The sequence below is a fragment of the Rattus rattus genome, chromosome 4 (assembly GCF_011064425.1).
Source record: "Rattus rattus isolate New Zealand chromosome 4, Rrattus_CSIRO_v1, whole genome shotgun sequence".
Lineage (NCBI taxonomy): Eukaryota > Metazoa > Chordata > Mammalia > Rodentia > Muridae > Rattus > Rattus rattus.
The window spans coordinates 134,136,803-134,164,571 of NC_046157.1; the positions used below are offsets into that span (position 1 = coordinate 134,136,803).

The following is a 27,769-nucleotide window of genomic DNA, read 5'->3' on the forward strand; positions in this document are numbered from 1 at the left end:
TTATCCTGATACGATCCAGGCAGGTCTGCTTAGGTTTAAACAGCGCTCTTCTATCCCTCTTAAGGAGTGTGGGGCCAATGGTCTTTGCTGCTGATGGATTGACAGAGGACTCCACTCACTTTGTACTTTCCCAGGAGTGGGTGGCGGCCAGCTGTTATCAGCATGTCATTACTTCGATCTAGGATGAAGCGGATTGGGCGGCCAGTCCTGTGGGAAATGACTCAGTTAAAAAACTGTAATCTCCATAAAGTAGAAGCATAGATGGGGAGGGGGCTTGAAGTAATTAGCTTGGTGATTTTACACGAGTAGCAACATGGCCTTAGATGACATTTGGAAGTAGTGGAGCATTGGAATTAAAATAGTTATTCTGGTTTAGTCAACTGTATATTTGCATTATGATGATATAATATTTGGTTATAAGTTATTTCCATTTTCTTTCCTCCTCCTCCCTCCTCCTCCCCTCCCCTCCTCCCTCCCTCCCCCCTCCTCCCTCCCTCCTCCCTCCCCCCTCCTCCCTTCCTTCCTTCCTTCCTTCCTTCCTTCCTTCCTTCCTTCCTTCCTTCCTTTTTTTTTTCTTTTCTTGAGACAGGATCTTATTACAACACCCAGGCTGGCCTGGAACTCTGAGATCAACCTGCCTGTCTCTGTCTCTTGAGCTCTGGAATTAAAACTGCCTGGCTCTTTTCCATATTCTATAGACAAGTTCCATGATCATTTTGCAGTTATAAGCGTGGAAAGGCTTAGTTCCCAATATCACTTTCAGACAGTGATAGGGACATGAACTTATCGCTGTGAGAGGATTGCCGAGCTGCAGAGGTGGAGGCCTACTGCTCTGGAGACGTCGGTCTCCTCATATGCAGACCCCTCCTGTAAAACGTCCGTTTAGGACTTTGGTTTCTACCTTCTACAAAGCTGCTATGTTCACTTGGGGCAGCCTTTTCTATACCTGGAGATTACAAGTGAGATAAGAGGCTCATGGATTCTCCTTCTGCATCAGGAGGGTGATGAGTTAGCCTGAGTGGATGTCGTCTTAGTAAGCTTTGGTAGTTACAAATTACCCAGTCAGGTCTGCACCAGCATTTGCAGGCGTAGAGAATGTTGCCTGACAGCAGTGCACAGCTTACTTCAGGACAAGCTACTGTAAGGCTGATGTTCTGGTCAGCCTTCCATGCATCCAGCTTTGGCTGAACTGTAGACTGAGATGAGAGGTGGGCTGAGAGGGGTTGGAAGGACTCACGCGACTCAGGCTACTGACATTACAGTGGTCACACAACCCCTTACTTGTGGGCAGCCACAGCACAGACAGCTCCTAGTAGAGCAGGCTTGGTCACTTTGCCCCCAAACGCTCCCCCAGTCCTTTTCATTTGGCAGGCGATCCTGTTCCTTGGGACCTTCAATGCTGCAGACACGTATTCCTGCAAGAGAAAGTCCCAAGCCACGTAAGTGCGATTCCGTGGTTTACCCTCTTGCCTGTTGTTCTTATGCACAGTGGGATGCTCTAGTCCAACCAACACTTCTACAGATGAAACCGTGCAACCACCCCAGTCTACTTTATAAATCTCAGCATCCCCCATCTCGATCCACCAGGCAGCCTTTTCTTATTTCCTGTTAACTTCTCGTTATGCCGCAGACTGGGCTCTGTATCCGTCTCTACTGATTTGTCACACAGCGGAACGATACAATATGGAGTCATTGTGAATGGCTTCTTTCACTTAGCATATTGCTTTCGAGGCCCTCTGTCCATATACGACTATATCTTGCTTTTTATAGCTAAATACTATTCTACTGTGTGGAATATGCCAGTTTTTCTTTCTTTTTTCTTAGTCATCCATTAATAGACATTGGGCTGTTTCTACTTTGGGCTCTTATAAGTAATGCAGATATGAGCATGTGTTAAGGTCTTAGAAATTAAAAATGTTTAAATCAGCAATATAAGGAATTAGATGTGTGTAAGTCTTCCTAGGCACATTTTTATTTCTCTTGGCTGCATACTTAGTCACGGGCTGCTGGGTTTCATGGTCACTCTCTTTCTAGCATTCCGAGAAACTGCCAGACTGCTACAGGTGATGTGCAATTTCTTTTATATCTATTGGCAGTTTATGGAGGTTCCAATTTCTCCTCATTTTTATCAATGCTTTTTTTTTTTTTTGATTACAGTTATTCTAAAGGGTGGGTGATTTGGGTTTCCCTGGTGACTGTTAATGATGGACATCTTATGTTGAGGTTTTATCTTTTTCCTGTCTATTGTAATGCTAAGTGCAGATGCCCAAGACCTGGAGTCTGCACATAGCCCCTGGAACCCTGCCCCCCCAAGTTAATTCTGATTGGTGAATAAAGACACTGGCAGCTAGTAGCTGGGCAGAAGAGAGATGGGTAAGGGTGAATCTTTGCAGGCTTGGGTCAGAAGAGGAAGGACAGAAGGGAGAGAGAGAGAGAAAGCCACCATGGAAGAAGAACATACAGGAGGGAGAGAGAGAGAGAGAGAGAGAGAGAGAGAGAGAGAGAGAGAGAGAGAGCGCTGCCATGGGGTAGGAGGGAAGAAAATGTGGCCCTGTGGGCTGGTCAGTTGGAGCTAAGAGCAGCCCAGATGAAAAATAGTAAATAACAATCCAGTGTTATCGATAGGTAAATGGATTCTAAGAGCTGGGAGCATAGCCAGTTGCCCAGCTATTGTGCTGCTTAAAGCATAAGGTTATGTGTGTGTCTTTCATTGGGAAACACAAATGGTCAAAGGTGAGGGAGAAACCCTGTACCAGAACTTTTTTTTTTTTTTTCTTTTTTTTTTCGGAGCTGGGGACTGAACTCAGGGCCTTGCGCATGCTAGGCAAGTACTCTACCACTGAGCTAAATCCCCAACCCCTGTACCAGAACTTTTAATAATTATTTACTACAATTTTATATTACTAGTCATTTACATATTTTCTTTGTAGAAATGTCCACTCAAATCCTCTTCTGAGATTTTCATCCTGTTATTGTTCGACAGGGAAAAATGGACCTTGTCTTATACCTTGGCATGTCACAAGATTTCCTGGTCATTTTAAAAGGCATCTATCTGCCCCATTTTATTATGCTAGAGTTTAGCCAGTGTCAATTGTACAGGGAGTTTAAGGCACAAGAGTGGCGGTCCCTCTCCCTTCCTTGAGACAGGGTTTCTTCGTGTATCCCTGGCTGTCCTGGAACTAGCTTTGTAGACCAGGCTGGTCTTGAATTCACAGAGATCCACCTGCCTCTGCCTCCTGAGTGCTGGAATTAAGAGCATGTGCTACCACTGCCCAGTTTCATGGCAATCTTATAGGGTATTCTAAAATACCCTTTCTAGAGACCCCTGTTACCTGTACATGGGTTGGAAATTGTGTTCCCACGTGTAACACCATTTCTTTGTCTTCAGTTTGTGGGATAGCCAGGATAGTTTGTGTTTCCATGTAAAAATGTTCCTGGCCTTCCACATGGATCTCGCCTGCAAAGCATACACATAGGACAAAGTTTAGGCACAGGTTTCAATGTGAAGGAGCTTTTTGGGTATTTTGTTTCTAAACAGCGATTTGCAGTATGAGCCTGGAGAGATAGCTCAGTAGTTTAGAGTCCTGGCTGTTCTTCCAGAGGTCCCTGGTTGGAGTCCTAGCAGAGGTGACATAATGACCATGCCTCAGTCAGGTGACATTAACAATCAGTGAGGCAGAGAATGGTAGAGTAACTTGTCAATGCACATGTAAGTTTAAAATGGCAGAGCTGGCCAGGTATGGTGGTGTACTCCTTTCATCCCGGCACTCAGGAGGCAGAGGCAGGTCGATCTCTGTGAGTTTGGGGCCTGCTTGGTCTACATAGGGAGTTCAGGACGGCCTGGGCTGTGTAGGAATATCCTGTCTCAAAACAAATAAGTGAACATACACGCACACACACACATATCTATGCACACACACATGTCCATGCATATGCACACACACACACACACACACACACACACACACACACACACACACACACACAAGCACATGTACATGCACACCAGGAGGGGGACCATTTTGGGGGAGGCAGGAAACCAGAGAGGAGGGCAGGATGGAAGGGAGAATAGTGGTAAGGTGGGAATAGGAACATAAGCAGTGTTCAGTGAGGCATAGGGATGAAAAGCATAACAAAATCCATTATTTTAAATGCTAACTAAAAAAATCAATTAAAAATTCTCTTTCCTGTTAAAAAAAGCCCTCTTCCCCCATTCACTTCTAGAATGTGCATGCTGAATCTAACATGAATTTAAACATATATTTTGTTGCCCCCCCCCCCAGTTTTGTTCCTGTGCACACAGTTGGGGTGAATGGGGCACTCACAGGAATGGAAACACACATTTCAAGAGCCAGGCAGGCCTGGAGGCTTAGTTCCATCCTAACAGACGCAAACGGATGCTTGGGGAAGTAAATAAATACACGAAGAGTTCTGAGTGCCAGGCATGGTAAACTATGGACAGAAAGGAGATTAGCCACAGCAGAGAAGGCTTGTGTTGGGGAGGTTTGCCTGCAGAAGCCACACAGAGCCTGGGAAGCCCTGGGAAGCTAAAGGTCTGGAACCGTCTGTGGTTCTGCCCTTCCTCCTGTGAGGGAGAGGAGAGGACGGGCCTGGGCAGAGGAAACGGCTTCCCTGTGTCTATTTTTCCTCAGTTGCCTTCAGCTCAAAATAATCCCTATGCTAGTTAGTATAGTACATTTTATTAAGTTTTTTATTACATTTCGTAGTGTGTGCATGCATGTGTCCATGTCCGTGTCCGTGTCTGTGCGTGTGTGCATGCATGTGTGTGTGTGTGTGTGTGTGTGTGTGTGTGTGTGTGTGTGTGTGTGTGTGTGTGTGTGACTATTTCTGGGCACTGGAAATATTCTATATTTTAGCATATAGTATTTATAGGACTTTGTATATATGTAGAATCATCAAGTTAGGAACTTATTGGGCGTTTTAAGTTCTATTTGACAAGCACCTTATGATAGAGTTTCAGTTTTCTCAAGCCACACAAGCATGCAGTTTCAGAAGTTGTCTCATTTTTCTGGCCATTTACGGCTGTACATACCTTCAATGATGTGATCCACGTGTTTGAAGGCGTAGTCTACATTCCCTTGTTCAATTTTTTTCTCAGAAGAAAGGAAAGAGTTGTGTTCTAGGGCTTGCTGCAGTGGAAAACCAAACCAAAGCAAAATGTTTTTGTTGTTGTTTTGTTTTTGTTTTTTAAATTCTAAGAAGCCATTCATTTGTCCCCATCTGAATTCTACACTTCTGCTATCAGAAAGCTACACACTAAGACACTTGGAGCCTGACACTTGGAGCTGAGTCAGCATACATTGATTTGGATGTATGCGTAGGTGTTGAAGGACAAGGGTATATATAAACACGACCCAAATTCCAGACTGCTGATTCACTCTCTGAGGTGGCCTGCCACTTAGGTGTTGTCCCTGGGGCAAGAAGAGTAAAATGGAGCAAAGCCTGGAATATTCTGGAATCGGTGGCTTGAATTGGATCCTGGGTCATTTTAAGTCAATGGTACTTCATAGAATAAGTGAGGGGCCAAAGCGAGGCTGAAGCCAGGTTGTCTGGGATGTGGGCTCCTCATGAAGAAGCAGAGGACCATGAGGGTGGTTAACGAGTTGGAAGGAGGTTGTGGACAGCCTTGGTTCTACACTAAGGGGTTTTGACACTGCCTAGGAGGACACTGCAGGTCAGGAAAGGTGATTTGATGAACCCCGAGGGCTAGAAAGTTAATGTCATGAATAGACGGGCTGAAATGGAAGACAGGGACCTCTTGACAACGTGGCCATGTGACAATAAGTTATTGAGGGTGGGGCTGGAAAGTGAGGATGAAAAGAGGAACTGGCTTAAGGGACAGTTAAAATATAATTAATAGGTAAAGATGAACTGACAACTGTGAGGAAGAATGGGGCAGATCTGAGGATGTTCAAGGCTGCACCCTACTCATGCCACTCTCTATCCATCTACCCCTCCATGCCTGCACTATCCAACACAAAGTGTTGACATCTGCTATGGCTTTAGCACTGACACCAACAATATAAAACAAAATAAAACATATCCTCGCCTTCATTAATAATAGCGAAACCAAAATGGCACCTACCATCTACTAAACGTATTCCCCTTTGTGGGTGCTATTCTTAGCATTTCCTTGGGTTCCTACGTTTAAATTTCCCAATAACCATTTGGTGCAGGTACCTAAAGGGTTCCATTTTATACAGGAACAATATGGAGGTGTGAGGCATTTAGTCAGCTTGCCAAAGTCTGTACTGCTCTTCAGAGTGTTCTGTAAAAGGCAGACTCCCATCCCTAACTCAAGTGTCTGTCTTCAGAGCCTGTGTGTAATCAGAGTACGGGCAGAGAGGCAGAGTGTCCAGAAGCTGGTGAGCGTTGTAACTTTCATGAGTCCCACAGTGCCCTACACTGTCCCCTCACTGCCTGTGGAGAGGAGCTCACCTTTCTGGTGTTAATTTTCTGGACTCTTAAGCTAGACCATGGTTGGAGGCCATGGGAGAAGTGGGTATGGGGCGCCTCATTTTTTACAGCTTCCTGCAGAAGTGCCGGTGGGAAGAGGGGTTTACACAGGAGTCTCAGGACTCTGACTTGAGGTACAGATAGATTACTGGAGACTGCGCTCTCAACCTACTTGTAACACTGGCTTAAGCACAGCTGAAACATAAATTATTTTACTCCATGACTCTCTGGTTGAATTCTGTTCACAGTATGCTCCGCCCCCAGTCATTCCAGAAGATGGACAGTGATCTACCTCTATGGTGATAATGGCTGGCTCTATGTCATCGTAAGTAATCTTCACTAGTTTAGCTGCTTCTTTTGCATGGATGTAGGTATCAGCGGCCACAGTGCAGATGATCTGACCCACACAAATGACCTGCAGAAAAGCCACGTGATGTTAGTTAGAACACAGACTCGGGGGTTACGGATGTGGTTCAGTTGGCATGTTGCTTGCCTAGCAAGCACGAAGCCCTGGGTTAGATAGTCAGCACCACATAAACTGGCTACATGATGAGTTCAAGGCCAGCCTGGGATACATGACATCCTGTTTCAAAACAAAGACAAAAAATAAAACAGAGTCTCCCAAAAGCAATTAATGCTCTCACATTCTTATTTCACTCACTGATATTTTGGTGGGCAGAAGGAAGACCATTTTCTTCCTTTCTTCTTTTCTCCCCCCTCCCCTCTTTGTGATGTAGGAAAGCACCAGGGTTTGGCAAGGGTTTTTCAAGACAAGTTTCTTTTTACACCAGGCTGGTCTAGAACTTAGGGATCCACATATCTTTGCCCCCCCGAGTGCTGGGATCAAAGGCGTGTGCCACTGCAACTGGCATAGGAAGACCATTCTCTACCCATGAAAATCCAACCTCCAACAGTGGCTTGACGGGGACTAATCAAAGCTGGGGCTAGAACTTAGTTACTTGGTTTAATGATTTGCCTGCTGTCTTCTCTGCCCATGTTCCCCATTGTTTCTGTAGCACACAGAGTGATCCGGTCACTCTATGATTCTTTCTTTAAATGTTCTAGGCTTTACATTGCTTGCATGGCATTTCCAACAGTTGGAAGCCTTCCTTGGAATATTTAAGTTTTTTTTGTCATAATCTCAAGGTGATTCAAGATGTCAAACAGAATGGAAGGGTGGCTGGGGCAGCCCCTGGGCTCTAGCAATGTTTACGATATAGGCACGAATCTGTGGATGTTGGTGCCATAACCAACAGTGATTTTGACATTGGAGCAGAGTATTAGAATAACAAACCACACACCTCATTCTGTGCATAAAAAATCTCTCCACTGTGGGTATTATCTCCTGGGACATCCTCAGCTGTGATCACGTCAACCACACCCGGATATGCCAGGGCTTCTGACACATCAATTGACCTGGGAGGAATGTAAGGCAGGGTTTTAAGGTTGCAGAGGAAATCTTATGATACAGTAAGAGGATTCCACAGACAGAGAAATCTGTGATGAGTAAAACTAAATGATGGAATAATAGTTCATGCTGAAAAATAAGAATAGGTTCTAACATTTATAACTATGCTTTAAAAATGACCAGTTCTCACCCAGAAGAGATGACTACTCTAAATTGACCTAAATATATAATAAGCTATCAACTTGAAGATGAAATGGTGAACACATGATAGTAGCAGATGCAATCACTGTGCATTTCCTTACGTGATCTTCGCATGGGCCCTGGTACTCGTGACGACGGTAAGGCAGAGCTCTTGGTTAATGAGAGGCATGTCATCAACAAATTTAGCCTCCCCTGTGGCATGTTTAATGCCTGACTGGTGCATGATTGGGTGCCCAACAGGATCTTGCTCGGGCTGGTTGGGGTCCACACACTGTTAAGAAACAAGACAAGATATTTGATACCAGACCTGAAGGTTTTACTTATAATCAAGGATAACTATAGGTGACTGGGTAACCAAGTCTGCAAATGGACACTAGTAAATATCTCTCACATATATGGTAAGGATATAATCTGCTCGCAAGACCCTTCGGTAAAGAAGATGTCATTAATGTCCTCAAGGATTCTTCAGGTTGACTAGGAATTAGGACACACACAAAATAATATGTTCTAGCATAGCTTGCAGTAAAGCACGATTTATACAACTGATAAAGGGCAGCCAATATACCCACATGTCTGAATGCATAGATTAATAAAAAGCCCTACCCACCTGGAACATCTGGATTCCTTGGGGTGTTTCTATGGGGAAGTCGTGTAGGGCACTCACAAACTTTTCTGGGATATCAGGAAACGTCTGAGGATCCTGGGGAAAGAGGTTACTTTGCATTTGATTTTACAACCTGAGCTACTGACCTGGGGAACAAGTACAGAGACAGAATGATCTGGGCTCATGAGATGGTTCAGTGAGTAAAGGTGTTTGCCATTGAATAAACCTGATAATCTGAGTTCAATCCCCAGAACCTACACGATGGAAAGGGAGAACTGACTAAGCTGTCCTCACACACAGCACACACACACACACACACACACACACACACGGAAAGAAAGAAAGAAAGAAAGGAAGAAAGAGAGAAAGAAAGAAAGGAAGGAAGGAAGAAAGAGAGAAAGAGAATTATCAAATCTAGTGTTCAAGATCTTTGATGTTGGCTTTGCTAAGAAAGCCCAGAAGTTCAAGTTCTGTAAACGACTGGAAAAACTACCACTTCTATTCAGGCACTCAGAGAAGGGGAGGCTTGCTTCAGTAAGCATTCACAAGGTCTCCTTTTGAATGATGATGGCGAAGAAAACAGAATTAAACTAAATGTGTAACAATAGAGAATTTATGGTAAATTTGGATACAAAATTCTGCAATCATGAGAAATAATTTTGTAGAGATATATTTGTGGACACTGGATAAAACAGTTCTGGGACTCCAGCCGGGAAGCAGTCTCTAAATTCCACGGCTGAAAACCACAGCTACTCCAAGGAAGCAGGCAATCTTTGTATGTTCACTCTCCTTGCCTTCCTCCAAAGTTAATCCCCAGTCTCATCCCCAGCTCCAGGGCAGACTACCAGCTGTGGCCTTTCCTCCCTTTCTGCCTCAATTCCCAGAAGACTAAGCAGATCTTGGCAGGATAACCTGCTTTATTCCCCACCATGGATACCTCCAGTCACTTTCTTCTAACCCATCTCTGTCTCTAACTGTGAGCTCCCAATACCTAGAAACACATACAAGGCCCCCTACAAGGCAACACACAGCCACCACACTCCCATAAAAACCAGAGAGGGCAACAGAAACCAAGGAACAAAACATCCACCCAACAAAGACAAGACCAGAAAGCAGCACCTAGAGTTACAGTTATCCCAGATGCCTACTTGTCAGCCTAAAACACAACCAGTAACAACCAGACAATGTCTCCACAGGAGCCCAGGAACCCTACAGAGCAGGTCCTGAGTATCCCAACATAGCTGAAGTACAAGGACTCCAAAACAGCCTTTGTGAATCATTAGAGGTCCTTAAAGGGGGAATGAATGAACCCCTTAAAGAAATCTATGAAAAAACCAAGAGTGGGATTAAAACGAAACAAAACAAAATAAAACAGTCCAAGAGTTGCAAGTGGAGTTAATAAAGTAAACTCAAACTGAGGAAAGTATAGAAATGAAAAAAACTAAGGAACTTGAATAGGAAACTGCAGGCAAACCTCACCACACATTGAAGACAAGACAAAAGAAATGGGTATCTTGGTCAAAGAAAATGTTAAATTAAAAAAAAACAAAACTTGGCACAAAGCATTATCTGGAAATCTGGAACATTATAAAAAGACTAAATCTAAGAATAATAGGAACAGAAGAAGGTGAAGAAACCCAGATCAAAGGAACAGAAAATATTTTCAACAAAATCATAGAAGAAAACTTCCCCAACCTAAGGAAGAACATGTCTATTACAGAACAAGAAGTGTACAGAACACCAAATAGATTGAGTCAGAGAAAAATTTCCCACATCACATTAGAGTCAACTAAATACCAAATGTCTAGAACAAAGGAAGACTATTAAAAGCTCCAAAGGACAAAAACCCAATAACATATAAAAACCAGACCTTTTGGACTAACACCTGATTTTTCAGTGGAGACTCTAAAAGCCAGAAGGTCCTGGCCAGATAGATGTTTTACAAACTCTAGGCTACAGATGTCAGCCCTGCTACACCCAGCGAAGCTTTTAATCATCATAGATGGAGAAACACAGTCTAAAATAAAACTATGTTTAGGCAGTATCTATCCAGAAACATAGCCCTTCAGAAGGTAGATTCCTTCCTTCCTTCCTTCCTTCCTTCCTTCCTTCCTTCCTTCCTTCCTTCCTTCCTTTCTTTGTTTTTCTTGGTCCATTTTCTTGTTTTTTTTTGCCATGTTTTGATTTGTTTTTTATTTATTTTATTTTAATATAATTCTTTAGTTGCTTGTTAGAGACAGAAAGGGTGTGGATCTGGATAGGAGGGGAGATGTTGTGGTATATTTAAAAAAGGAGTTTCTTTTTTTTTTTTTTTTCATTGGAAAGATCATTTATTACTACTGGAATCATTTTAACCCGAATTAGCCTGCACCGTAGGGCCACATGGCATCTGTGGGATATTTTCATCTCAGTCAGCGAAGCATCTCACCTGCTAAACTCCATCCCATCTCACATGGCCAATGGCTACTCTCTGAGCCCAGCAACAATCTCTCTACCCATCTAGTTCCCAAGGCAGGTTGCCACCATGCCAGACACACACATCCCAATTCTGTGGCGGCCTAGTCTGTCCAGCCACCACACAGTCTCTTGAACTCAACTAAATCATGACATGAAAGAACACACAACACAATAACCTCTGATCCAATTGATAATATATAAATGCCTGCATAAATAAGATATAATTTGTTCATCTAGACACACAAAGTCCTGTACAGATCCATCCCTTAAGAATAATCGTAACAACCTGTAGATGTGCAGAGAGGAATCTTTTTTAACATCCGGAGGCCATGTTCCCTCGTCCTCTGCCTCTCCTCTTAGTTCCATTCTCCTCCTCTCTAAAACTTTTCTCCTGCCCATCCTTCCTTCTCGTCCAATGAGAGGCCTTGTTCTAACCTGTACCTGCCCTCACCTGCATGGTGACATCAACCTACACTTCACCCTTTCTGTCTAATTAACAAAACCTTTGGGAGGAGTAGGGGAAGGGGAATATAATCAGATTATATTGTATGAAAAAAAAAACTATTTTTAGTAGAAGAAAAAAAGATATCCTTGTCTTAACTGACAAGTTTTACACCTGCCAAAATACTGTGATAAAGAAGGATATTTTAAAGTATGATTAAAAAAAAGAAAAACGGTTTATGGAATATAAATAAGTGAAAAAGACTAGTTACTAAATTCATGCACAGTATATTTTCAGCATTGTAAAAATTATAAAAATATATAAAATATGTAAAATATAGGTATAAAAATGAGTGACTTATATATTATAAAATGTTAACAGTGGTCAGGGTAGGCTTACTACCTTGTGGTTGAGTTTTGGATTTTGTTTCTTTAATGACAGCACGCGTATGCAATATGTAAGAGAACATAATGACTGGGCTGCAGCTCAGTGGTTCTCCACCAACACATGTGAGGCTCTAGTTATGTAACAAATGAAATAAAAGGATTCCAAGGGTTATGTATCTGATTAGCTATCTACATGTGGAAACAATACTCAGTAATAAGGGTATGTGATAGAGCACAGGGATCTGTTGCTGATACGATGACCTGTGAATGGGAAGGACTGGCTGATCCAACAGCACAATGTTCTCAGTCAGTAAAGAGAGATGTAGGTGGCCATTTTCTGTTAGTTAAAGGGGCACCCCACGTGTGAGCGCACCCTCAGTGCAGTGTGTCTAAAACTAAAGAATGGATCAGGTAATGGTCTATCTACCCATGGACATACCAGATAACCATCATCTATGGTACCATTAAAATATTTAATAACATTGAAAAAAGCGAAATAACCAAGCTTTACTAAGCAGTTACATCCACTCACCCATCCCACCTCCACACGAACTTAGAAAGGAAGGGTTCAGAAGGATGCACACTGAGATCTTGGTAATGGTTGAATATTCAGTGGGGTTGAATGTTATGTTTTCCTTCATTTGGATCTATAAGTATTAAAATATCATTTTTCTTCTTTCGACAAGAAAATCTTTTTGAAAAGAGGAAAACAGGCAATTTGCTTACTGATGACTTTTCTTGGTAGTTGGACAAGTCTCTGGGAACACTAGCATTTATCACACAGATGGAATCGTGCCGCTGCTCCCTTCTGAGACTCAGACAGAAGGGAGAAGGATGGAGCAGCTGCAGGGCCCGCCTGGTACTATTCTCCCCCGGGGTGGGGGTGGGGGAGTGGGGGATGTGTACAGACCCAGGCACCCGGGGCCTAGAAAAGCTATTTACCATTTCACTGAGCCATCGCCGCACTTTGAGGTAAAATTTGAAGAGCAAACTGATGATGAGGGTGCGTCGGTACTCTACCATGCCGCCCTCAGCGTCTGGCGGGATGCGGATCTCCTCCAGGACCAATTGGCAGGCGTCACTCAGCATTTGGTCATCCCATTGCCTGGCAGAACAGAAGATGAACATCTGACGGAACAGTCAAAGACACCATGTTCTCTCTCGGTTTCCGGTTGAAACACGATCACTGCCGTGGTGCAGTTGAGAGGAGGCACATTGCAAGACCAAGCAATCTGTTTTTAGAAGGGATGTTTGCCCTGCTGGACCTCTTATGGTGAGCGCAGGCTGTTCAGAGAGCAACGTTGTCTATTTGTTCTCTGTCTTCTGCAAATGCCCTTCCATCTTCTACAGAGAACTGAAGCAACAAGCTTTGCCAGCCCTATGCTCTGGGATGTTAGCCCCTGGACTCACAGACCAAACCCTTCCCTTTGTAAATTACTTAGTCTCCAGTATTTTGTTATAGTAACAGAAAGGGTGTTACCACAAGCAGGCAAACACCAAACGGCAGCCATGAAAAAGGGGTGTAACAGTAGTTTCCTTTCAAGTCCAAACAAAATATCCTTAAGATATGCCATTAGCCTTTTGTAGTCATTATTATTTTGAGATAGGATCTTACACAGATTATATTGTATGAAAAAAGGCCAGCTAAGACTGGCCTCTAGCATGTGATTCTCTTGAGGAACACCAGGTTCCTTAGTTTTCTTCAGACTCTGATTTAATGGTTGCCAAGTCTTCCTTTGTTCTTTTTTTTAAACTTCATAAACTGACCGTATGGATTTACTTAGGTTAAAAAAAAATCAACCCTGCTAAAAACCAAAGGTTTCTGAAATCTGGAGTTCTGCTGTTGTCCCCAGCCTGGAGCCTGGCATACACACAGTGAATAACAGGTAGAGACTGAACTCCTTTACCAGGGGAACATTTCCATGGTTGTCTTAGAAGCAAGGGTTTAATTTCGTATCTGAGGAAAGCCACGTTAAATTCCATCCACTGGGAAAGAGCATATGTGGGTAAATACCAATTATTGTAAAAACACTAGTTGGAAAATTAAACAAACAAACAAACAAACAAACAAACAAACGACCCAACTTTCTAGAAGCAGCCATTTTGAGCATTCCTGGGATGAAACCCTCTGACATTTCGAAGATCCCATCTTCTTGGTGTAACTTAAGGATACCTTTTTATTTTCAGGATTCAGTATTGGATATATTTTCTCTTTTTTTGCAGGTCGATTACTAAAAACAGTATTTACTTAAACTATGCAGCTTCTGTACAGAAACCTGACATACATGTTGCCAGGTCCTTTACTCAGGAGGCAGAGGCAGGCGGATCTCCGAGTTTGAGGCCAGCCTGGTCTACAGAATGAGTTTCAGGACAACCAAGGCCACACAGAGAAACCCTGTTTTGAAAGACGAAACACACTCTCTCTCTCTCTCTCTCTCTCTCTCTCTCTCTCTCTCTCTCTCTCTCTCAGAAAAATTTCCTCAGGTACAGTTTTAGTGAAAATTCAAGCAGGAGCTGTGTGACTGGGACCTACCGCCCAATGAGCTGCTTGCAGGTTTGGCTTGCAGAGACGACAGTGGGGGCGACACTTCCAAAGAGCATCTGAAGATCTTTGATCGTGTTTGTGCCTTCCTCAAACTCCACGCTCATGCCAGCATTGACAATGGCAAAGGCATTTTCTTGACGTTGGGCCAACCGGAGTCCTGACACATACTGCCACTAGAGATAGAGATATTCAGAATGGTTAGTGCGTGACACACATTAACTCCTCCTCCTCTCCCTGTGATGATGATGATGATGGTGGTGGTGGTGGTGATGGTGATGATGGTGATGAGTGTGTGTGTGTGTGCTCGCATGTGTGTGTATACAAAAGTATGTGGAGGTAGAGACAAGAGGTCAACATCAAATGTCTTCTTCAGTTGCTTTCTGTCTTTCTTTTTGAGACAGGATCTCTCCCTGAACCTGGGGTTTACCTATTGGCTATGTGGCTGCCCAGTGAGTTTCAAGGATCTGCTGGTCCCCGAGCCACCAGATCTGGGATCACAGACACAAGTGTACACCATCACCTCTGTTACTTTATTTATTTCTAATGAGGTGTTGGAGCTCGAACTTAGATTCTCATGTCTGCCATGGCAGGCATTGCACCCTCTGAGCATCTCCCCTGACTTCTGGTGATTTTTTACGGCAAAGATCCTACAGATGGCTAATCACACAGACACAGCTAGTGATGGCAGTTCGTGTTGAGTATTGTCCTACCTCTGTGTCCCGTGTGTAGCAATGTTTAATCCTCAGCAACTCTGCTCATCTCCAGTTACGAGGACAATGTTAGTAACTTCTGCAAGGTCACAGTAAGTGGCAGGCTTCAGACTCTGTTTAAGCCCCAGGCTCTCTGCTTTTCATGGCTTCGCCTGAGACTATGGGGAAGTGACTCCACTGTCTGGGCTTTATTTGCTTTAAGAAGATATTGGGGTGGATCAGGTGGTGTGTGTCCCAGGCTGCTGGGTGAGATGAGGGCAGGGGTGGGGGCAGGGTGCCTCAGGTGAGCTACCTAGTATTATGTTTTTCTATTTTTATTTGCTTTCTGTATAGGTTTCATTGGATGAGATCTTTTCGCTAAAGAAAAGCACTGAGCACCCCTGGAAGACACAGTCTCCAGAGTTCCAGATCTACACAATCCATTCTAGGGAGAATCCCATTACTGGCTTGGAACTCTAGCCCTAAGTGGAGACACCTCTTGATGGGGGAGGAGTCTCGAGGCTGCAGGGCAAGTCAGAGGGACTCACTGGAGCCCCGCCAGCATGAAGCATGTCGGTATAGAAGCTTTGGAAGAAGCAGTGACTGCTCATGAATTCCTGTGCTGAGCTGTTTGGTGGGGGCTTTCCTGCCCAATCCTGCTGCCTCCACATTCACAACTGCTTCCCACCTGAGTGACTGCACAGGCCCCCCTCTTGATCTGTCAACCTTCAGTCCTCTCACAACCGGGCTATCCTGTCGTGCTGGGCCGCCCACTGTACTGTAAACATCTCTTTAATAGAAACATTATCCTGCTTTTACAGTTCAAAGGTGGCCATGTGCTAAGACAGACACAAGCTCTGTGTTGTACCTAATCTGCTCTGAGCTAGGTCCTGGCTGCTCTTCCAGTGTCCCGTCCCATGATGCTGTGGCTGCTCTGGTCTGGTCTGCCCACCCCCTCCATAGTCCTCTTACCTGGAATTGTGCCCTCCCTGCCACAGATATGGACACTGTCGCAGGCTGTGTTGGGTCCTTGCTGTTTGTTCTCCACATTATGTCGCCTTGTCCCCAACCTCCGCAAATCCACTCATCCTCCTGCCCTCCCTTCTCAGCCTCACTACACTGACATCTAGGCCAGAGCTCCTTCAGCTCCATTGATGGTCCTCGGTGGCTGAGTTTCATTCCCTGTTTCTAGTCTTTCCCAACGACTTAGACAGCTTGGGGGAAAGACCCTGAGACCTTTTAAATAAGCTCCTACACTCTCTTCCCGGATTAACATTGCGCTGTGGAATAGTAGTCACTTAGTACCGATGATTCCACTTAAACTACCCAGTTTGTAACTAATGGTAATTGGCAAATAGTTTCATAATAAATTTTCAGTTCATCAGGAACTTCTGAGGCTGATATCGCTATACATTTATACACTCTTGGCTAGGATGCACTTTCATCCATAACCAAAGTTTCTGCTCACCCAGATGGTTCCGTTTTTTGCAAGGCTACTGCCCCCTTAGGCACATGCCCAAAAAGTCCTAAGGTGGCTCCTCTATGGAAACAACTCCAATGGCCATCTGGGAATTAATTCCTCCCAAACTCTCTCAGAAGCAGTGCAGTGAGTGGTCTGCGGTTGGAAACACGCAGCAGGTGGACACTCGAATGAAGATCCAGGAACCTCACCTGACCAGAGTAAGGAATGAAAACAGACAAGGCAACCTCTTCCGGTTTCAAGCTGGCCTCAGGCAACCGCTCAAGGAAAGGGCCATTTAAAGGGATCTGCCGTTGTCCTTCTGTTAGAGAAAAGGATCCCGGTGAAGATTTGCTTACCTAACAGGGACTACCTAGAATGAACCGATGTGGGCTGGGAGTCAGAGCCCAGGAGACTGTTCCAGCCCCAAGCCTGGGCTGCCTGAGGCAAACCGTGGAACCTTTGCAGCCCAGGCTTCAGATTAACAGGGTTGCACCAGGTGAGCTAAAAGTCCTATAGTCCATGGCATTAACTCACAAACACTGGACTTAACCTATCTTTAACATAATTGGGAAACAACCTGCTACAATGTATAACATTTCCCAAACAAGAAAAGAGAGATCCCAGGAAGTTAAGTTAAATTTCTTTTCCAAAAAGGCACATTATACATGTGCATGTACGTGTGCGTGTGCATGCGTGTTCATGCGGGTGCCCATGTCTGTGTGAGGAGACTTGTACCCCAGTGTGACCCTCAGATGTCAACCTTGGATGTTGTTCCTCAGGCTCTGCATACCTAGGTTTCTTTTCTCACAGGGTCTCTCACTCAGCTTTGAACATAACCTGTTAGAAGGCTGACTGGCCAGGGATCTGCTTGCTGTCCCTCTCCAGCTTCTGGGGTGACAAGAGAGCCGCCATGCTTGGACGTTCCTCCCTCGTTGGTTCTGGGGATGGACCTCGTGTTCTGATGCACCAAGCTCTTTACTACTGAGCTTTCCATCCAGCCCTTTCTGTTTTTCTTTGATTAAAATTAGAAGCATGTGTGCTTTTCTTAGATCGTTATAATCATTTGAACCAGTCTTTAAAATGTAATTTTAATAGACGGGAAGGGGCTTTACACTGGCAGTGCTGTGAACAACACCAATTTGCTTTCACTCCCCTAAGTTTAGTTTTGTTCCACAAAGCTCATATTGGGATAAGAAGAGGAGTCAGGAGCAGTGTATAAAACCTGCATTCTTTTCAAAGTCAGGGAAAGGAACATGTCATAAACTTATGGCAAAACTGTCATAAGCCCCCGAGAAGCCTCTCACTATTTTCTCTGCATTCATTGGCTTATGAATTGTCTGAGCGTGTGCTGTGGTTCTCATGTGGCCGTCGGAGGACCACAGGTAGCACTCAGTTTTCTCCTTCAGCCGTGTGGGTCCCAGGGATCAAATTCAGGTTACCAGGTTTGACAGCAAGTCCTTAACCCACTGAGTCATCTCAGCAGCCCCGATCCCGTTCTCAAATTTCTTTGTCTCTATAATTTGGACGCTTATAAATAGGTCAAACATTAAGTCCAGTCTATAAGCGCAGATCATCTGCAAGATAGGTGATCACAGCTTCTACCTCAGGTTTGAGGCGACGTTTGAGGCCCTTAGGGGGCCAAGCAAGATATTCTTGAGTCCCTAGTTCATAGTATACAGCAGGGTCTATGTAAAAAATATAAATGTAAAATCAAATGCCCAAGGCTTGGCCTCTTACCTTTAGATATCACGATGATGGTAGCATTCCCAGCTGCCAAAATGGGGTTGAGGTCAGAAAAATCAGGGCTGCTTACAATATGTCCCCCTAAAGTCTAATAACAGATGACAGAAACAAGTTTCGTTCAGTTATCTGACAGGTAAGGAATCATGTACACAGAAATACTGTGTAAGTTTTTAATTTTCCTTTTTGCTCCACAGAAAGATCTGGGAGCATTTGGAAGCTGCTAAATAATCCTGACACCGTGCTCTGTGCAGTTCATGTCTGACCCACCTAAATGCTGCCGGCTGAGGAAATACTTGTGGGCAGTGAGGAGAAATAGTTTCTTGGAGAAAAGGTCTCAACGCACATTCAGAATGCCTAATCAGAAGCATATTTTGATATGTGTGCTCCTTCATGAAGCCAAGTAAGAAAGGTGAGTGGGAATTTGGGGAGTGATGTCAGCAGGTTAGAGGGGAACGTGAGGGTGTGGCCAAGGGGAATAAAGGGGGCATGGAGAGCCTGAAGCTCCAGTAAACAGACCTGGGCTGTGTAGCCCTGTGGCCAAGAAACCTGATGCTTCTCTGTGACTTTAAGCCTTCAGGAAAGTCTGCTTAGGACAGGCTTGAACAGGGATCTTTAGGGGGACTTAGGGGAACAAGTTTATTGAGATGAGCAATGTCATTTAGGAAATAAACACAAGATGCAGACGCCAGAATATGTGGTAGATTTGTGGATCAGCAGAAGCTGGAGACAATCATAGCAAACTGTATCTGCCTGCCCCCCACATCCTGAAGGCTTGCCCAGCATGCTTGCAGTGAGGAGTGGTTTGAGCCAATTAACTTAAAAAATCATAAGTAATGGGAAAAACCCAGTAAGTGAGACATCTAGATGACTGGGGACCCAAGGATGTGTGCGTGGGGCATATGTATCAGAAATGGGCAGCAGACCAAAGGTCTAAGAGGAGAACCAATTAGAAGAGTTTTAGGCGAAGGTGGGATCTTGTTAGCTATACCCAAATAAGATGTGTCTCACAGACAGTCTGAGCTGATGGGAGCCTAAACACAGTCCCATTTGGTTGGTTTTTAGTTTCCAAACTCAAGTGACTACAGTTTAAGGAGTTTGGGTGGCTTCCCTAGGATCCTATAATACACAGGTGATTGGGACAAGAATTTGCCTACATCATAATTTGTTTTATGCATCATTTCACACATGCACACACACACACACACACACACACACACACACACACACAGATACCCTGGATTATTTTATAGAACATACAGCCATATTCCTAATCTGGGGCCCTGCAAGTGTCCTCAGATGCTTCAGGAGAGCTTGATGGGTTTTGGTCTTCTCCTTCGGTTGCTCCAATGTCAGAGAATGCAAGATGTCCTTCATTTGCGCCAGGCTGTGCCTTGCTCCTATTGTCACCCCTGAAGGCAAGAGAATAGAACACAAGTGCACCGTGAGTTATAAGTCGAGGGTGCGTGGAAACACGCTTCTGAATCAGTCTGCTCCTCATATATTTATTTAGGATGATAATTAGGGATTCTTCTGACAAGTTGCCTTATTGTGATGGTTAACATTTATAGTCAACTTGATTGGGTATCTGAGGGTGTTCCCAGTGATTAACTAACAGGGTCTCCTTGCTCAGTCTGGGCAGTGTCGTCTCATAATGTGGGGACCCACACTGGGGAGAGAAGAGCCCGAGTTTAACACTAAACCATAGACAAGAGAACTGAGCACTTGACATCGCTGCCTGGGGAAACCATGTGACCAGCTGCTTCCAGTACCTCTTCTCATGATTTCCCTGCCACATATGTGTGCCCTTGAACAGAGATCCTCCCTTAAGCTTGTTTCCTCCTGGGTATTTTGCCCCAGCAATGAACAAGTAACTAATACAAAAGGAATTCTTTGCCCGCTCCCTAAGCGCTCCGGTCAGCCACACCTGTCCTGCCATGATGGAATAAAATGCTTGAAACCAGGATCCAGCATAAACCTTTCCTCTTTTCAATACACTTCTCTCAGGTGTTTTGTCATAGCGATGAAAACCCAAGACAATCTTCAAACATTAGGCACCAAATCCTTTTTCTCAGTCATAGCCATGCTTGCCTTGGATTTTAGATATTAACCACAGATAACCAAAATCCAATACTTCATTTACTTTCCCTGAGTAAACGACCAAATGCAGAAATTCTAAATCCCCCGCTTTTTCCTGAGATAGTTTTGCTACACTACGGAGCCCAGGCTGGCTCCACAGTCCTTCTTGCTTCAGCCTCATGGATGCTAGATTACAGCGTGTGCCAGTTCATTAGGACTTCCAAGCTCTTTTTGACAATCACTAAACTAGCAGAATCCCCGTCCACCCGCTCTTCTTCCTCAGTCATCTCTTCCCTTTGCCCTTCCTCTTTAAGAGGAGAGTAGGAGCAGACGCTTGCTTGCAGGCTAGCTTTACCCACGGGTGTGCCAACAGGGCACAATCTCAGTAGGGTTGTCTTACCGGGGCTAATAGGATCCCCAGGGAAGTGACTAAAAGAAAATCTCACTGTGCACCAAGAACTAATTCACACACTGGACATAAAAACATGCGCATTTATCTGTGGTGTTAGAGTGTCATGGAGGGAGACAGTGCTTACTGCTCCTGGGAGGGATGGCGGTGAAGAAAAGTTGGAGCGCAGATGTAGCTCTGCCAGCTCTGCTCCTCCTCTGGACAACCTCACTGCACCCTTCTCAGTGACCTCCCCTTACCCGTGTATAAGCCTGGATAGCGTCTCTTACACATCTTTTCCTATATCTACATCCATTCTTAACGATATTCCAACAGTTAGGAAAAAAATGAATGGGCCAACTACTTAGATTGGCTTGTGAGAGGGACAGCGAGAAGACACCCAGACGGCTTCTTCTTCCTGCTGGCATTTTTATCTATTTAGGGCTAGTGTTTTTAGCTCCTATCACCTATTGATTATCTACCGAAACGTGTTGTTTGGGGGTTGGTGGTGGGATGACTCAGAGAGCCTTGTGCATACATTATAAGCATAAAAGACAGGCTCTGTCCCCCGCTTGGGGGGCTGAGGGAGCTTATTTCCGTTCTTTGATTCTGAGTCTTCCATAGGATTCTGGAGACTCCAAGGGTATGACCCAGGTCTGTTTCTTAGGGTTGTCATAAAAGAGACAGGCCAGGGCACGTGAACACACTTGGCGACTCGTGAAAAGAGTGAAAGAAAAAAAATAAAGTTGCCCATGGTTGCATTTTACATTTTGTGGCCAAAAATTGTGTGTGTGTGTGTATGTGTGTGTGTGTGTGTATGCATGTGAATTAGTGTGTGTGCACACACATGTGCATGCATCTGCATTACTGTGTGTGTATGTGAATTAGTGTGTGTGCACACACATGTGCATGCATCTGCATTAGTGTGTGTGTGTGTGTGATGCTCCTAAAGAAAGAAAATATTTGACCAATTTTTCTGTATGTGGCTGAGCTCTTTGTCTCTTTGGAATCTTCTTGGTGCTAATGACTTTGATGACAATGTGATTCTCGGTGACATAGCTGAGCGAGACAGTCTGAAGATGCTTCTAGAGAACATACAGTAGGTGTAAGTGGCTTTGGATGAATAATGAAGTCAGGTATCCTGTGACATGTCACTGATTATTATTGGCTCTCCACCGAGCCTAGGCTGATGCCGTACACTAACCGATTGTGCCATTGGAGTTCTGATGCCTCATTTGAAACACAAGATGCTTACCATTGTTTGCAGTGTCCACAAGATTTAGTTCTGGAAGCCCAAGTGGGGATATAAAAACTGGATGGAATTCATTATTAAATTTCATACCGGGCCCTTAAGGAGAAAGACAGGAAGCAATTAGAAAGAGAGAACAATGGGTTACTGGTAAGACAGCGTAAAACTGAACATGTATAGAACTTACTTGCAAAAAGAAAAAAAGAAGTCACTATCAAGGACTGTCAGTCCCATGAATAGAAATGAGCTGTTTCCACGAAGAGTTTAAGGAGGAGCACAGAGGCTTAGGTTAACAGGTCTAAACTAAAACCCACGAGATAGCATACCCACTGCGGTGTTCCCCATGACGAGTGGGGCTTCCGGGTAGCTGGCTTTCAGTTCCAGGAGGTCATTCAAGGTCACAGGCATGATCCAGATGGTCCTCTCCCCTTGGAATGTCAGCCTCCTCTTGTGTGGATCCTCTGCCATTCTCTGTAGAGAAGCAAAGCCACTGTACCTTCCAGCATCCACAGGGTCTACTGGCCGCATTAGCTTTTCTGGAGAATTAGAATGTACGCTGAACCTGGTCTCTGAGGAGGAGCTGGGTTCTCTGATAACTTACCCCACCACTAAGTCCACATATGCACATGCCCTGGAGTTTGTATTTTCTATCTATAAATGGCAACATTGCTACAAGCCAGGTGGAGAGAAGCTGAGAATACTTTTCTCTTCAGTTCTGGTGAAAATTAAGTCTATTAAGTGTGACCCAGAGAGACTCATCTTTGGGGTCAAATGAACATTGACTTAAAGAAAAATTTTCAGTGAACACTATTCCCTTAAAAATGAATAAAAACTCACTTGTTTATTTGTGTGTATATGAGTGCTATGTGTTATATGTCTATGTGTGGGTTGTGTGTCTTTGTGTGTTGTGTCTCTTTGCATGTTATGTCTCTCTCTGTGTTATGTGTTTACATATATATATATATATGAAATTGATTTTTTACAACCCTGCAGCTGTCTATCTAGTATACATATTAGGTATACAACTTTTTTTAAAAAGATTTATTATATATATATATATATATATATATATATATATACACACTGTAGCTGTCTTCAGACACACCAGAAAAGGGCATCGGATCCCATTGCAGATGGCTGTGAGCCACCATGTGGTTGCTGAGAATTGAACTCAGGACATCTGGAAGAGCAGTCAGTGCTCTTAACCACTGAGCCATCTCTCCAGCCTGGCATACAACTCTAAACTACTGTTTTCACACACTGGGGGACATGAGGCACTGGGTTCTGAGACCCTCTCTCTCCTCTCACGTTCTCTCCAGGGCAGAGCCCATATACAGAGCCCAGAGCAGGAGTACCGGCATACCAGAATGGGACTTCTGCTATTTCCCCCTTTTGTTTTTTTTTTTTTTTTCTTTACTAGGTTGGGCCAGGAGTTAACTGTATGAACAACACAATTCCATTGTCCTATGATTGATTTTACTGCCACTTTACTGTTTTACATATGGCCTTTAAGATACCCAGGAGCACCTGTGTACTGTGCTGTGTACGGTGTATTGGAAGAACTGAATAAGTCCCAGAGAATGACTCCATCGTGGTGGATACACTCCCTTCTCTTAACTAGAGCGTGTGTTGGTTCTATGCAACACAAAAGGGCGTGCGCTACATTGTATCAGGCAACAACAAGAGCAAAGCAACTTACGATCAGCTCAGGAGGAAATATAGGCTCCTGCGATGGGTCCAAGGGCTGGAACTCGTCCTCATTGTACAGTTTGGTACACATCTCAAGAAAACACAGCAGAACACAAATGGAGCCTCAGAGTTACTGAGAGACGCACAGCGATATTCAGGGGTGGCGTTCCTCCTGACACACTGACACAAAGTGAGATGAGGGAGGTACAGGGCTGCACCACACGCTCCCAGGACTGAGCATTGGTCTCCTGCTCTGGCTCGCCTGCATTATTGTGGGTACTTATTTTTGTGAGCACAAAGGTGCCTGAGGTGCTTAGTAATGATTGTCAATTCTAAAGGCTCTAGAATCCTCCAGGAGCGAGCCTTTAGCTATGTCTGTGAGGGAGAGTCCAGACTGGATTAACTGGGATGGACAGACCTACCCTGTATATGAGTGTTACCGTCCCATGGGCCTGGGTCCAGACTGAGTAAGTAGGAAAGAGCCCACCTCTCTCTGCTGCAAAGGCAGTGTGACCAGATGTCTTACTCTCCTGCCGCCTTGCCTTCCCACCACTCTGTGCTGCACTCTCAACTGAGACTTTTAATGACATAAATTTCACTTATTTTTGCCTTTAAATGACCGACAAGAATAGATACATTTGGAGTTTTACTAATGCTTCTTGAATCCATCCCAATTGAAGTAGGAAAAGCAGAGACATACCTTTTCCTCTCCGCTCTCAGAACACCTTTCGTCTAGATCCATGCAGCATTTTCCAGATCCCTTCATTTGGCAAACAGAAGAGTCCTTGGGAAATAACACAGTTAGAGTTAACTTTGTGGTCGGTTTTCTGAACAAGCCGCCCCAGGCCCCCATTTCTGTAACCCCTATCCCCGGGGGAGTGAAAAGTTTATCTGCTGATTCCACACTTGTGTTTTAGGCTGAGTGGACAGAGGTCCCTGAAACATTTGTGTCTCATCTTGTTACTGCTTCTCCAGTTCCCAGTAAAACATAGGTAACAAGACTTGGAAACAGCAAGCATACGCTTGTAGTCCCAGCATTTGGGAAGTAGAGGCAAGAGGATTAGGGGTTCAAGGCCATCCTTAGAAACATAGCAAGATTGATGCCAGTCAGTCTGGGCTGTAAAACCCTGACTCAAAAAACCCAAACAAATCAAAACAAACAAACAAACAAACAAACAAAAGAGAGAAGCGAGGATGTGTGTAGCTCAATGGGCTGACGTGTAAAACCCTTGGCTGCATCCTTAGTACCATGAACAACAGTAAGAATGCTTAAACTCTTCATGAGTATGGGAGGTTAGGTAAGAGGCTATCCTGCTATTAAATAATTAGAGAAAAATAAAGGGGGCACACAACTGTGGGGACTTGCAAACTGTCGCCCTGGGCTCGGGGGAGGAGTCAGGGGATTAGAGCCCATGGGCTCAGCCACTGGGGCCACTGGAATGGAGACACACAGAGGATAGTGCTGTGGTGGCCAACCCAAGCAGATTGCTTTTCTCCTCACAGTGACTTATCGAGAGTCTTTAGTAAAGTCTTGAGAAGTCAAGATGCCTCTAAAAGTTTTCTATATAAAAATAAAAATGAAATAAAATTTGGAATTGTTTGTACATTACTGAAACCATCATGAATTATTTGGAGGATTCAAATGGCTAATCATTTAATTAAAGTTTCAGGGCATTTCATGTGGGACTAAAGGGTTACCTTTTGGGCCTGAATTTGTTAGCTGTTGCAAATATCTCTTTTCCTCCTCCCCATTTCCGCCTTCCCTCCCTCCTCTCCCTGTTTCTCTCCCTCTTTTTCTAATCGTTCTAATACTTTAGTGAGTTAAGGTCTCACTGGAGCCTAGGCTGACCTTGAAGTAACTGACTAAACCCAGGCTGATCTTGGATTTCTGGCAATCCTCCCGTCTTAGCCTTCCAGGGGCTGGGATTGCAACTCTGTACCACAATACCCAGTTTCAAGTTCTCACCTTCTCTTGTCACTGTGTGAACGATTCCAAAGGGTGTGGTGACAATTCGGAGGCAATGAGTGTCATATTTAAAATCAAGAGTCTAGTTCCTGGTTTAGCAGGAGCCAGGCTGGCGTGTTAAATTGGGATAATAAAGCCCTTCTCAAAAGGTTTTGTTATACTTGACGATGGTGAGAAAAATCTCATACTGTCTGACACACAGACCTGCTGGGAAAGTGAGAGCCAATATTTTGAACTCCAAGACCATTTCTACGGAATTAATGAGGGGCTTGGGTACTGTGAGCTGTGCACTGGAAAGGTACTAGTTCTTTGTACCTTTTATTACATACTATATATATAATACCATATATACATATATATGTATATATAATACCATATACATACACATATATATGTACACACACACACACACACACACATATATATATATATATATATATATATATATATATATATTACAAAGAAGACCATATAGTTTTAGACTGGACAATGTGAAGAAGGCTGTGTCTGTAGGTTAAAGAAAGTGGCAAGATGCTGGTCACTATTATGACTTACCCTAAAGAGTAACTTAGGAATTAAAGTTTCCTGAAAATTCTCATTAGTAGCATAACATGTTTCCAAAGTTGTTTTATTTTTTTATTTTTAGATAAAGTCTCAAGTATCTCAGAATGACTGGGCCTGGCTGTGTGGCTAAGGATCATCCTCCTGCCTCTACTACTTGAGTGTTGGATAGCAAGCATACTCTGCAGTGCCTGGGTGCTGTGGTGCTAAGGCTTCATGCAGGCTGGGCAAGCACTCTACCAACTGAGCCACACCCTGGCTCCTCAAAACTTACGGTATTCGAAATGAATTTGTATATTTTGAATTATTTCCGGTCAACAAAGTGATATAAACATAATTTTTATCATGAAAAGTTGGTTCTGAAAACCATGCACTTCAGGACTGCATCTGCGTGCATTAACCATAGTCTCCAGCTTTCTCCGTGTTCTGTGGCTCCTCTGCTCTTAGCCTTGAAAGTGACTTGGGATCTTGGCTTACTGCAGCCTTTGCTGCCTGGCGGTTAGATCTGGTTATGACTGGCCTGCTCCTTCTTGGAAGCTGCCTTTCTCTCTCTCCTTTGTCACACCGACCTTTGTGAAGATTCCCTTCTTCACAGGGCACTGTAGTGGCTGACCACTCACTGCCCCCCTCCCCACTACCCCCTCCCCAGGTTTAACCTTCTCACCGGCAGGTGCTGAGAACTTCCCTGTGAAGTTCTGTGCTTGTGTTACCCCCTGCCCAGGAATAATGTTTATGTGTTGGCTATCAGCTTTAAGACTAAAACTCTTTAGCTCCAAACATCACCATCACCACCACCATCACCATCACCATCACCATCACCACCACCACCACCACCACCACCACTATCATCACCACCACCATCACCATCACCATCACCATCATCATTCTCTTTTTTTTTTTTTTTTCCGGAGCTGGGGACCGAACCCAGGGCCTTGCACTTGCTAGGCAAGCGCTCTACCACTGAGCCAAATCCCCAACCCCCACCATCATCATTCTCATCATAGGTTTCTTTTAAAACCTCAGTCATACCAACTTCTTTCTTCCTTTTCATTTTTAATCAGAGCCTTGGACATTGGACATCTTTTTCTATTTCAACCAATTCTCTTCCTTGTAATTTTTCTGTTGCTCTTTCTCCAGCAATCCATGTTTTTAATTCTGTAATTTCTTTTATGATATAGATCAAAGCCTACTTAATCAAAACTTTCTGTTAAGTTCCCTGTCTTTTCTGTCCTTCCCCTCAATTCCCTTCCGTCTGTGTTCCTCCAGTATGCATACCTCTTAGATATACTAAGTGTTTAATACCTGTCTTCTCTCACACTGGCCCTTTCTTTCCTGTACTGGGGTTGGATTGTGGGCCCCATGTATGCTAGTTAAGAGTTCTATCTCTGGGTATATCCCGGTCTGCCTTTTGACTTGAGACAGGGCC

At 44.1% G+C, this 27,769-nt stretch overlaps 1 protein-coding gene across 1 annotated transcript in view; it reads right to left on the reverse strand.

Annotated features, from left to right (window-relative positions):
* LOC116898188 (aldehyde oxidase 4) overlaps positions 1-27,769 on the reverse strand; it is a 64,665-nt gene that overhangs the window by 14,974 nt on the left and 21,922 nt on the right. The window contains exons 7-23 of the mRNA XM_032899552.1: positions 24,517-24,600; positions 23,827-23,907; positions 22,454-22,598; positions 22,134-22,226; positions 19,672-19,823; positions 18,409-18,502; positions 16,881-16,990; positions 14,509-14,693; positions 12,918-13,080; positions 8,694-8,786; positions 8,188-8,357; positions 7,779-7,893; positions 6,770-6,892; positions 5,054-5,150; positions 3,333-3,457; positions 1,282-1,415; positions 120-207 (exon numbers count right to left, since the gene is read on the reverse strand). Of these exons, the coding sequence (XP_032755443.1) occupies positions 120-207; positions 1,282-1,415; positions 3,333-3,457; positions 5,054-5,150; positions 6,770-6,892; positions 7,779-7,893; positions 8,188-8,357; positions 8,694-8,786; positions 12,918-13,080; positions 14,509-14,693; positions 16,881-16,990; positions 18,409-18,502; positions 19,672-19,823; positions 22,134-22,226; positions 22,454-22,598; positions 23,827-23,907; positions 24,517-24,600 (2,052 nt within the window). The remainder of the gene's footprint in view (positions 1-119; positions 208-1,281; positions 1,416-3,332; positions 3,458-5,053; positions 5,151-6,769; positions 6,893-7,778; positions 7,894-8,187; positions 8,358-8,693; positions 8,787-12,917; positions 13,081-14,508; positions 14,694-16,880; positions 16,991-18,408; positions 18,503-19,671; positions 19,824-22,133; positions 22,227-22,453; positions 22,599-23,826; positions 23,908-24,516; positions 24,601-27,769) is intronic.